The following is a 12,725-nucleotide window of genomic DNA, read 5'->3' as shown; positions in this document are numbered from 1 at the left end:
AAGAAAGCTCAAGACTGCCAAAGAATAGGCTGTTCAGCAAACACCTGAAGATAGGCCCCTGTCTCCCAGCCTATGTGGGAGGGTAGGAGCCTAACTTGGAAAAGCACCAGCTAGCAATCCCAGATGGGTTTCACATGGACCAACCCTCTTTCCATTTTTTATAAATTTCTACTTCCCTGACCCTGTTCAGGCCCCTGTCACGCCCTTCCATCTCCCTCATTCTTCCTATAAAGTGCCCGGGCATCTCTGCACAAATCTAAGTTGAGTTCCCTTCACCTGGACCTCTTCCCTATTGCAACAGTATTACTGATTAAAATCTGTCCTGACCACTTTAACTAGCATCCAGCTTTGTTTATCTTTCCATTCAACAAATATTTACTGAACACCTAGTATGCATCAAGCACCATGCCAGGCACTGTTAGGTAAAACAGACCTAGAGCCTCGCGCATCCATTTCATCACTGCCCTGTGAGCAGTACTGAATACTGACCGTGATGTGCCTTCAGGAACCATGACCCAGAAAGGCTGTGCCATTCTCTGATGACCCATCTTCTCCCAGAGTCTGAATACCAGGAGGGTTTTGCTGGGCTCACAGAGCAAGAGGTCACAATGGTTTGGTTCAGCTCTTTCCAAAGGTTTGTGAGTATACAAACCACCTGGGAATTTGGCTGCCAAGAATTCCTCCCATTCCTGTACATGTATGTTCGTCCTGGAGTCTCTTGTCCCTCCAGTGATTGTGGCCTGGCCATGTGACTTTTTCAGACTAACAGAATGTAGCAAAGTAAAGTTTTGGGAGCCCAGGAATTAAGAGGTCTTGTAATTTTCATTTTCACTCTCCAGGGATCCAGCTGCCTTATAAACAGCTTGGGTTAGATTACTGAATGATGAGTGTCCACATGCAGAGAATGAGACGTGTCCAGCCCTCAAGCAGTCCAGCTTCAGCTACCCTCCCACCTAAACACAACTGCATAAGTAATCCCAGCCAGCACTACTGAAGCAAAAGAACTGTCAACCAAGTCACAGAATCATAGGAAATAATAATGAATACGTTTTGGAGTTGTTTGTTATACCACAATAAAAAATTAAATAGAAACTACTGTTGCGAAAACTTAAAGCATGTGGCATTGTCTCTGGGAGACTGGGTGGTGGTAGGGGCTGGAATCTCATTCTGTTACTCAAGGCTGGAAGAACAGTGAAGAAATTGCTTCTGAGGCCTTGAGAAAGTAATGGTAGAAAGTTTGGCAATGCTACTGCCTGCTGTAAAGTAGGAGATAGAAAATATGACTAGTGGATTTGGAGATCTGGCTAAGGAGGTTGTTCAGGCAGATTATCAATCAAAGTTTTGGTGGTATATGATAAGAAGAAACTATTTCATTTTCATGCAGAATTTTGAGAGAAATGTAGAAAATCTAGGACAGTCTCTCAATTGAGCAAAACATTCTCAAAATGAGAAATGGCCTCAGGGTAAAGATCAAATCAAAGCTGTGGTGTACGATTCCATGTTGAGACCTCTGAAGGATTAAAAGCGGGGTGGGTGGGGGTGCCTCTCAAAAGGGCTCCTGGAAAATTCAAGGGTGAGGTTCCGAAGCATATTGAGTCACAGTCCAAAGTAGAAAAAGACCCACCTGTGAGTTATTTGTGGTGTGGCCTTTTGCTAATAGAGTGGATTATAACTGGATACATAGAAAGTCTACAGAAGTTTTTAAGGGGTTGTTCCATTTTGGACTAAAAAAGGACAGAGATGGTTTAAAATGAAAAGAGGTCTCTGGGGCCTCAGATTTCTACTGGTAGAAAGCCAACCAAGAAAATCAGTCTGAAGCAAACACAGGCTATTTCTTATGAAAAAGAAAAACACAGAGGGTGGAGCAAAGAGTTTCTGAGAACAGCAGATTAGGAAAGCACCCCCAGGAAGCAGAACTAGATCCCAGTCTAGAGACATTCCCTGTTCTCCAAGTTCAGAAGACTGGTGATGTGTGCCAGGCTGGCTTTTAAAACTGCTGTGGGATCAATGACTAATTTGTGCTCTCTACTTCCCCCTTTTGAACAGAAGTATCTATCGTAGTTATCTCATCTCTATTTTGCCATTGTATGTTGGGAGTGTGCATTGGGGGGCATGTAACTTGTCTTTTGAGTTCACAGGTTTCCAAATCAAGAGAAGCCCTCATGAGGAGTCCTATTCAGATCCTGTCCTGATGTAGATGAAGAGATCCTAGACTTTGAGCCTTTGCTGTAATGGGATACACGTTTTGGGGGATGAGGAGTGAATTTTGTACGTGGGAGAGAGAGATGGATTGCTGTGGCCAGAGTGCACTGTGGTATATAATTTCTAAAGATGCCTGCCAATAATTCTCCAAATGGATGCTACCCCTCTCATCTTGGATTTGTGACTTGCTTTGACTAATAGAATAGGGTGGAAGCAACTGGGATTCTAGAGCTCAGGTCTTAAGAGGTCTCACAGTTTCTGCTTTTGCCCTTTTAGGATATAACCACAGGTAAAGAATTCAAGCTGCTTTACTGAATGATGATAGATACATACAGAGAGAGAGAAAAGTCCAGCCAGCCACTAGACATTCCAGCCATGTGAGGTAAGATGCTCATATGTGAGGAGTCATCTTGCACCCTCCAGCCCCAGGTAAGTCACCCCAGCCAACACTATTTAGATCAGAGACAAGTTCTCTGACAAATGCTGCCCAGAATCATGAATAAATAAATAATTGTTATTTTTAAAAACCACTAAGTTTTGGGATGATAAATGCTGCAATAAGTACCTGAAGCACCTGCTTCAGCAGAGGTAGAACAGTGCAGAACATAATTAGTAAAATTATCCAATTCTTCTTTAGTATAGCCTGTATGGGTTTTTTGTTTATTTGTACCTATTTTCTAATATCTTTTGACTTTAAAATAGTATAATTGAAGCAAATCAAAGCACCAATGAGGTAATGATTATAGGCTTAATGCCAACACATTTTGTATACAAATAGACAAAATTAATTTTATCCTTGACCCCCCCATAGGACATTTAAGTATAGGCCAATGGTCATATACTTGATAGCTCAGTGCTATCATGGTTATACCAACATAAAGAAAAACATGCTAAAGATTACCAGGATCGGGGGGGTGGTGGTGGTGGTGTGATGAATTGGGCGATTGGGATTGACATGTATACACTGATGTGTATAAAATTGATGACAAATAAGAACCTGCTGTATAAAAAAATAAATAAAATAAAATTCAAAAATTAAAAAAAAAGATTACCAGGATCATTTTCTTATCTCCAGGACATTTCATTCAGAAATCATTTAGATCATTTAGTCAGTTTTCTAAAGGCTGTTCTTATAACTAGTAAATTTCTTTTTCCTCTTCACTCAAATATGACAGAGTCAAGAATATACAGCTATACTGGGAAGTGTGACTCCACTATTAAAAAAGTTGGCTCTGAGCCACAAAGACAAATTAGGACAACAATTAACCAATTAAATGTCTCAGCAAGCAGTTACGGAATTAGAACTGTAAACATGCAGGTTGTGCAAAGCAGAATTCTGGGGTGTGCCATCAGTGGACACCACAAGACACCTCTGAAGTTGTCCGATACAGCAGTGCTGCATAGAGAGACTCTTGTTTGCACAGATGAGATGTGATTTTGCCCTTGAAAGCACGGCATTCTGGTAGAAGCTGAGCAACCTATGATTAACAATGACACATACATATAAATGTAATAATGGACATGAACTATGGGTATAGATAGACTGAAAAAATGAGCTTGAACTTGAGGAGTGGAAGCAAGAATACTGAGTATAAAATGCACATAAGTAAAATCATCACACACATTAGAGGATGCAGCTTACCTGACATGCTGATGGATGACTGTGGTTGAGATCCCAATGGGAAGATACTATGTCAACAGACTTTTTGGCCATGCTGAGTAAATTCATCCAGCCTTGGAAAAGTGATAAGTGAAATGGTGCATTTTCTGAATAGGTAAGGCCGTCAGGAATATTTTCCACCAGGGCAATTCTTAGAAAAGATTTTGAAAAACAAACAAACAAAATCTAGTCAAATTTGAAGCCATAGATCTTTACACATGCATACAGAGACATCTGAAAAATACTCTTTACTCTTTCTGAATGTATATGTTCCTCATAATTTACATTTTTCAACAAAGGCCTTTAACATTTCCCCTATGCTAATCTACTGTGTTCTGAGAGTTTATGTTCAATTTCTCCTCAGTTAGCACTCATATTTCAGAAAATCATGGTATACGTCCCTAATGTCCAGTGTCAAACTAGCCTTGAGAAAACGTCCAGAGCTTCCTACACAAGCATCTTCCTCTAGTAATAGCTCCAGTTTCTAGTACAATGTTGGACATATATTAGAACTAGTTTAGAAACTAAAATATTATTAGTTTTATTACTACTAGAAAATAAAAATAGTAAATGCTATTACTATTGCTTAAAACCTCTGTTAGTGGGGGCTTCCCTGGTGGCGCAGTGGTTGAGAATCTGCCTGCCAATGCAGGGGACACGGGTTCGAGCCCTGGTCTGGGAAGATCCCACATGCCGTGGAGCAACTGGGCCCGTGAGCCACAACTACTGAGTCTACGCGTCTGGAGCCTATGCTCCGCAACAAGAGAGGCCGCGACAGTGAGAGGCCCGCGCACCGCGATGAAGAGTGGCCCCCGCTCGCCGCAACTAGAGAAAGCCCTCGCACAGAAACGAAGACCCAACACAGCCAAAAATAAATAAATAAATAAATAAAATTTATTTAAAAAAAACAAAAAAAACAAAACCTCTGTTAGTGCTTCCCAGCCTAAGGCATAAAATGATACTAAGAAGGAAATTTAAAAACTGGCCTGTTGCAGGGCTTTATTAAAGTTGGAGATAGGGAATATATAAAATCATAGTAATAACCAAGCCCTAAATAAACTACAATCAGCAATATCCTAATAAATGTGTCTTCTCTTTTTATACTTCCTTATTTATTGACAACATATACACTGTGGCTTGCGTTGGTGCTGCAGCTAAGGCTGTGTGGTTTTCACTTCTGAGTTAGCCAGGTGACACATAACATTTTAGTTTTTTTAATTTATTTTTATTTTTTAAATTTTATTTATTTATTTATTTTTATTTTATTTTATTATTATTTTAAAGTTCAATATCTTAGTTCCCTGATGAGGGAATGAACCTGGGCCCTCAGCAGTGAAAGCTCAGAGTCCTAACCACTAGACTACCAGGGAATTCCCTGACTTTTCTTTTTATAAATTTATTTATTTATCTATTTTTGGATGCATTGGGTCTTTGTTGCTGCATGTGGGCTTTCTCTAGTTGCGACGAGAGGGGGCTACTCTTCATTGTGGTGCGCAGGCTTCTCATTGTGGTGGCTTCTCTTGTTGCAGAGCACGGACTCTAGGCATGCGGGCTTCAGTAGTTGTGGCACGTGGGCTCAGTAATTGTGGCTCACGGGATCCAGAGCACAGGTTCAGTAGTTGTGGCGCATGGGCTTAGTTGCTCCGCGGCATGTGGGATCTTCCTGGACCAGGGCTCGAACCCATATCCCTTGCATTGGCAGGTGGATTTTTAACCACTGTGCCACCAGGGAAGTCCCGATAACATTTCAATAAAGGAATAAACAGTTTTTTTTCCAGTTTAAGAAATGCAAATTCTCCTGTAACTCTTGACAGGAAACTCCAAACTCTTATGAAGATAGGGTTAGGGTTAGGGTGTAAGCCCTTCTAGAACAGAGATCTTCTTATTCAAAGCTATGCATCCCTAGTGCTGGATACATAATTAGGGCTCAAGAAATACTTGTAGAATGAATTTCAGCTTCTAATACAGAATCCAGAACTTCTCACTAAAACTGTTAACTGTTTATTTTAATGAGACTTGTTCCATTTAGCCAATTTTAGAAACAAAAACAATACTCTTAGTAATATGTTTGTGTATTTGATGAATATCATAGCCAAAATGGGGTTGAGTATATGTCTTAGAGACATTCACAGTTTTAGGGTCCAATCATCCAACTACTACCCACAACTGAATTAAATCTTGTTGAGACCTTGAGCACAGGACAAGCAAGTCATTTACTGTACATAATACAGAAATGACTACGACAAAACTCCCTAGTCCTCTGGAATTTATAATCTAGTGAAAGAGCCAGTCTCATACGTAATGATTTAAATAGGAGGTAGGCTCTAAGAAATGGCAAAACAAGAGTAAGAATTAATTAGATGGATAATGCACCATCTAAAGTACCACTGGAGCATGAGCAGCGAGGAAAAAATAATTAGGTTGGGAGCATCTGGAACTGGAGAAAGTGGGACTTGAAATGAATCTTCAAAGATATAATTTTTATGGGTCAGCTGGAAGAGAAAGATATTCTAGGTGTATTTGGATACTTGAGAGTTGGTAGGCCAAGGGAAGTGTGAGGTAAGAGAGTTATGGCAGGAGCTTGCCATGGTGGAGAAGACTGGCAGTGTCTGTAGGGACCACACTGTAGAGGCTGTGAACCAGGAAGAGAAGTTTGGACTTAATTTTGATGCTTTTGAGAGCAACCAAGTACATTTTAGGGGTCTAACTCTGACAGAACACATGTATACTACTGGAAGGGAGATGACAATCAGTAGAGGGTAGAGGGTCCATTAAAACTGACGAGGAACACGGGAAAGGAGTGAGCATTGAGAGAGATTATCAAGGGGAAAAAAAAGAAGAGAAAATGAGCCCAAAGCCTAATGTGGTGGGAATGCCTACATTTTTCTGGTTGGTAGAGTGTGAAACAGATGAGAAGATTCAGAAGGGACCAAAAGAGAAGCAGGAAGACAAGAGAGGTCCAGGAGAATGCAGTGTTTGGGAAACCAAGGAGAGAGAGGGTCAAAAAGGTGGAGAGTGGGGATTTTTTTAATCTACTGCAAAACCTTTGAAGGCAACAGACAGAGGTTGAAGTTGGATATTTTAATTCTATCCACATTTAAAGTCCAATTATCTATGTAAATAGAAGGTAGACATAGCATGAAGAAATGATCCCAAATAATCAGCAGTTTTAGCCTCTCCTACGACTAAGGAATACTTTTAAAAATCAAACAAAAAAAGAATCCAAACAAACAAAACAAAAATAGAACTAGTTTCAATTTTACACCTCTAGGGTCAGCTAGGGTCTGCGGCCCCTGTCCAGCAGGAAGAAGTTTCAGAAGAAAATACTTCTGGCCCTTGACCCCTTAAGAATAAGGGTGCAGAGTCTCTTAGTGGGGAATGAGACAGGCTGGGACTTGAGACCATTTGCTGCAGTGCTGCAATGCTTGTATCTGGACACACCTCTCCTTGAGCAACAAAATACAAATAAACTATATGGGACTAAAAATAACTGTGTTCATGTGCAGTTGGGGCAAATTCTGGACAAAAGATACAAAGAGACCAAAAAACCCAACTGCCACTTCTGAAGAGCCTGGAGCAGAGCAAAAACAGGGTGTTGGGAGCAAAAGCAGGGTACTGAGCATGCCCCCTGCACTCAACACCACCAGAGGGGTGGGCAAAACACCTAAGCCACCCCTCTGGCCCAATGCCTGGACACACCCCTACCCTCACCCCATATAAGGAACAAGCTCGCCCCCCCCTCAGAGAGCAAGTGAGTGAGCAAGGGAACCTGTTGCCTGTTCTTGCTCCCCGCTGCAGCAGCAGGGGCCCAATAAAGCCTTGCCTGAAAAAAAAAAAAGAATTTTCATACCATGGTACGATAACTATTGCTGATATCTCCAAGTATTTATCACTACTTTGAAATTATGGTAGTCATCAGATCTTGTTATTTCATGAATAAGTAGAGCAGAATATACATTACTATATCACAAATTTGTTTTTTAATATTTTTGATAACTTTATTTCAACATTACTGGTTTTCTTTGCAATCCTATGTATTTCAATTTATGCATTTAAAACATTATTCAAGGAAGGAGTCCATTGGCTTCATCAGACTGCCAATAGGGTCTGTGGCACAAAGAAGTTAAGAAGTACTCATCAGATGGATAATATATCTATTCCTTTTTTTTCTACTTCACACGCATTCTTATAAGATTTTTTTCCATTATTGACACCTTAGAAGTAGGTAAGATTATCAAGAGAGATTTTCAAGAGAAGAGAACTGGGTTGAAGCCTAATATGGAAAATATCTAATCACTTCTGGTTGGTAGAGAAAGTGGGGCAGGTGAAGAAGACAGAAGAAAGTACTGGAAAGATTGGAAGAGAAGAAGAAGAGTGAAATTCCCTGGAAGCCAAAGAAGACCAAATTTATCATTACTTGGATTTTTATTAAACAGAAAAGTAAATTAGGAATTTATACTAAAAATAGAGACACCACCAAAGGTCTGGAGACCACACCTATGTTTGGTAATGAATTCTGGGGAAACCCTGCTCACCTCCTCACTTTCCTCCTTTCTCATTTTACCTGGAGATCTTGATTGCTCCTTTTGTAACACAACACTTGTTTCCTATGCCCTGCTAAAAAAGGCCTTTAGAAATCAGTCTTGAAATGACTTGACTTATTTCTGTGACCTATCATTTTATTTCCTTTAACAAGCAACAGCTAGCTACACTGCAGGGGCCTGATTTAATTAGTATACATGCAGAGCTCATTTCCATGGATAGCAGCCCTTGTTATACTCTTCTTTCTCAAGCAAGGAAAAAAGTAGGCAGAATTCATTAAAATTAGCCTTTGGGCAAATTTCTGGAATGCCTGCATGCCTTTTTTCAGTTTTGTTTTTTCTTTTGGATCCAAGATCCAATCAATGTTTACTTGTTGCACTTAGTTGTCATATCTAGGAGAGTTCCCTAGCCTATTCCTGTTTTATTTGTTTACCAAGATGTCAACAATTCAGAAGAGCCCAGGTCAGTTGCTTTGCTAAATACTCCTGGATTTGATTTGCTTGGTTGTTGCCTCATAATTAGATTTAGGATAAGTATTTTTGGTAGGAACAGTACATAGGTAATGTGTCCTTCAAAGTGCATCATATGAGGTGTCACATGATAGTGGGTTGTCCCACTACTGGTGATGTTAAGTTTGGTCACTTGGTTAAGGGGGTATGTCAGATTTTTCAATTGAGCAGTACCTTCCTTCCCTCTATAATTAACAAATGATTTGTGCAGACGTATTTTCAGATGGCATGAATATTCCCTAACATTTCACTCACTGATTTGGTTTCTATCCATTTATGATTCTTAACTGAATCTATTTTTATTATACTTATAATTTTCTATCATTTCTTTTATATGTGTTCATTGGTAATATTTTGTAAGGAAAATCTTTTTCTTCTCCCATTATAACTTTTTACATTTTTTAAGATATTATTTTATCAGTATGGATTCTTTTTTTTTATTTCAAAATGTTATCATCTACTTTGTGATGCCCAAATTGTTGCATATATTGCCAGTGGAGGCCCCTGAAAGTTGTCTCCTGTGTCCTTTTGATATGTTTCTTTCAGTTTTTGAATACTTTCTTATTTTTTGTCACCAGATGTTTCAATTACATTAACTTCTAAACCAACTTTCAAAGACAACTGCAGAGAACATGATGGCAAGTTTGAGTTGACAACAGCAGATCCCTGTTTGTATAAATCCAGAAAGTTCAGACTAAAGCCTCATTAATTCCTGGTCTATAATTGTATTAAGTGAAGAACAACTATGCTTTTCTTTATGGAGAGAGACAGTATAGCAGTAGAAATATTATTATTGTAGCTAGGATACTTTCTTTGTATATTAAAGTTTAAAAGTACTTTCACAGGTAATATACACATCATCATCAACAAGAAACACAGTGAAATAGGCATGATCTCAATTTTGGAGGCAAAGAGAGCAAGGCTCCCAGTGGCCAGGTGTCACCCAAATGGATAGAGTGCTACAGAGCAGGGATTTAAATTCAGGTTTGTCTGAGCTCATGTGCATTTCACAACACTAGGTTAGGTCCTGGTCTTATCTGAGAAGGTTCTCCACATACTTTGGGTCTATGGAGGGAACAGGTAGATAGATGCTGAAGAGCAGAAGCTGCTGCACTAGAGGGAAGGTCAGCTTGGATTGAGCTCTGAACTTTGGAGAAGAGGGGAAGGTGCTCCTCACTCTACTCTCCACTCCGTCCATGTCAGCAAGGACATCTACAGTGACAGCAAGACACACATGTCCTTGCCTCAGTGCTTCCTGACACCGGCCTAGAAAGGAAGAAACCATCAGAGGAGAAAGGAGCCCAGAGAGGATGAAGACAAAAGAAGTAAGAAAAAGGTACAACTCGATGCATCTACCTTTTGATATTTTACCAATATAAAACACGAACAAAGAAGTAGGAGTTCATGGATGAAAAGACCATGACACTGTCCTCAAAGAGCTAAAACACACAGTAGGAAGCCAGATGACTGAAAACAAATGGCTAAAATGCAAAAGGTCTAATGGAAAAACATTTGCATTCAAGGTGGTTATTACCATCTGACATCTGGCAAAATAGTAATTACACTACTACCATTAATACTTTAACTGAACAATATTTATTGAGTGCTTATTTTGTGTCAGGCACTATGTTAAGAAGATTCACTGACTATGTTAATTAATGTTTACAAGAATTCATAGAAGCAGGTCCTATAACTATTCCCATTTTAGGGATGAGGAAACTGAGACATAAAGGAGTTTAAGTAATGTGTCCAAGTGCTAGTGAGTGATGGAGCCCAGATTGAAGCCTGGGTAGTATGATTGTTGACTATATCCTCTTAACCACTATGCTCCACTGTCACTTCCAATTTTTAAAGCAAAGAATGCAGGCAGAGGTACAAAATGCAATTTTCTTCCCATATTCTCAATGTATCTTTGATAAATCAAGGTGCATAAATACCCTGGGGGATAGACAGAGTCCCTTTCTGTTAGGATTTATCCTCTCACCATCAGTTTTTCATTTGTGGGTTTTTGTTTTTTTCCATTTGCTTGTCTGTTATTTTACAAAAGAAAATCTTCTTCAACCATAATTTAAAAAAAAATTTATTTTATATGGAAGTATAGTTGATTTACAATATTATGTTAATTTCAGGTGTGCAGCAAAATGATTCACTTACACACATATATATATATCTATTCTTTTTCAAATTCTTTTCCATTTAGGATATTATAGAATATTGAGCAGAGTTCCCTGTGCTATACAGTAGGCCCTTGTTGGTTACCTACTTTAAATACAGTAGTGTAAATATGTTAATCCCAACCTAATGTATCCCTCCTCACCCCAACTTTTCCCTTTGGTAACCATAAGTTTGTTTTCTAAGGCTGTGAGTCTGTTTCTGTTCTGTAAATAGGTTCATTTATATCATTTTTTTAGATTCCACATATAAACAAAATATGATATTTATCTTTCTCTGTCTGACTTACTTCACTTGGTATGATAATCTCTAGGTCCATCCATGCTGCTGCAAATGGCATTGTTTCATTTTTTCTTACGTCTGAGTAATATTCCATTGTATATATGTACCATATCTTCTTTATCCATTCCTCTGTTGATGGACATTTAGGTTGCTTCCATGTCCTGGCCACTGTAAATAGTGATGCAATGAACACTGGGGTGAATGCATCTTTTTGAATTATGATGTTCTGTGGATATATGCCCAGGAGTGGGAATGCTAGATCATATGGTACCTCTATTTTTAGTTTTTTAAGGAACTTCCATACTGTTCTCCATAGTGACTGTACCAATTTACATTCCCACCAACAGTGTAGGAGGGTTCCATTTTCTCTACATCCTCTCCAGCATTTATTGTTTGTAGATTTTTTGATGATGGCCATTCTGACCAGTGTGAGGTGATACCTCATTGTAGATTTGATATGAATTTCTCTAGTAATTAGTGATGTTGAGCATCTCTTCATGTGCTTTTTGGCCAGCTGTATGTCTTCTTTGGAGAACTGTCTATTTAGATCTTCTGCACATTTTTTGATTGAGTTGTTTAGGTTTTGTTTGTTATTGAGCTGCATGAGCTCTTTGTATGTTTTGGAGGTTAATCCCTTGTTGGTTGCTTTGTTTGCAAATATTTCCTCCTATTCTGAGGGTTGCCTTCTAATTTTTTTAATGGTTTCCTTTGCTATGCAAAAGATTTTAAGCTTAATTAGGTCCCATTTGTTTATTTTTGCTTTTATTTTCATTACTATAGGCGGTGGGTTAAAAAAGATCTTGATTTGATTTATGTCAAATAGTGTTCTGCTGATGTTTTTCTCTAAGAGTTTTATAGTATATGGCCTTATATTTAGATCTTTAATCCATTTTGAGTTTATTTTTGTGTATGGTGTTAGAGAATATCCTAATTTCATTCTTTTACATGTAGCTGTCCAGTTTTCCCAGCACCACTTATTGAAGAGACTGTCTTTTCTCCATTGCATATATTTGCCTCCTTCATCATAGATTAGTTGACCATAGGTGCATGGGTTTATCTCTGGGCTTTCTATCTTGTTCCATTGATCTATGTTTCTGTTTTTCTGCCAGTACCATATTGTCTTGATTACTGTAGCTCTGTAGTATAGTCTGAAGTCAGGGAGTCTGATTCCTCCAACTCCGTTTTTTTCCCTCAAGACTGCTTTGGCTATTCGTGGTCTTTTGTGTCTCCATACAAATTTTAAGATGATTTGTTCTAGTTCCGTTAAAAATGCCATTGGTAATTTGATAGGGATTGCATTGAATCTGTGCATTGCTTTGGGTAGTATAGTCATTCTCACAATGTTGATTCTTCCAATC

At 38.9% G+C, this 12,725-nt stretch overlaps 1 protein-coding gene across 4 annotated transcripts in view; it reads right to left on the bottom strand.

Annotated features, from left to right (window-relative positions):
- PLD5 (phospholipase D family member 5) overlaps positions 1-12,725 on the bottom strand; it is a 478,515-nt gene that overhangs the window by 208,304 nt on the left and 257,486 nt on the right. For all 4 annotated transcript variants that reach the window (XM_082340840.1, XM_082340839.1, XM_082340841.1 and 1 more), the window contains exon 3: positions 3,845-4,013. In XM_082340840.1, the coding sequence (XP_082196966.1) occupies positions 3,845-4,013 (169 nt within the window). The remainder of the gene's footprint in view (positions 1-3,844; positions 4,014-12,725) is intronic.

This window comes from Balaenoptera borealis (genome assembly GCF_965194805.1).
Source record: "Balaenoptera borealis genome assembly, chromosome: 1".
Lineage (NCBI taxonomy): Eukaryota > Metazoa > Chordata > Mammalia > Artiodactyla > Balaenopteridae > Balaenoptera > Balaenoptera borealis.
This window is presented reverse-complemented; position numbering and strand designations above follow the sequence as displayed.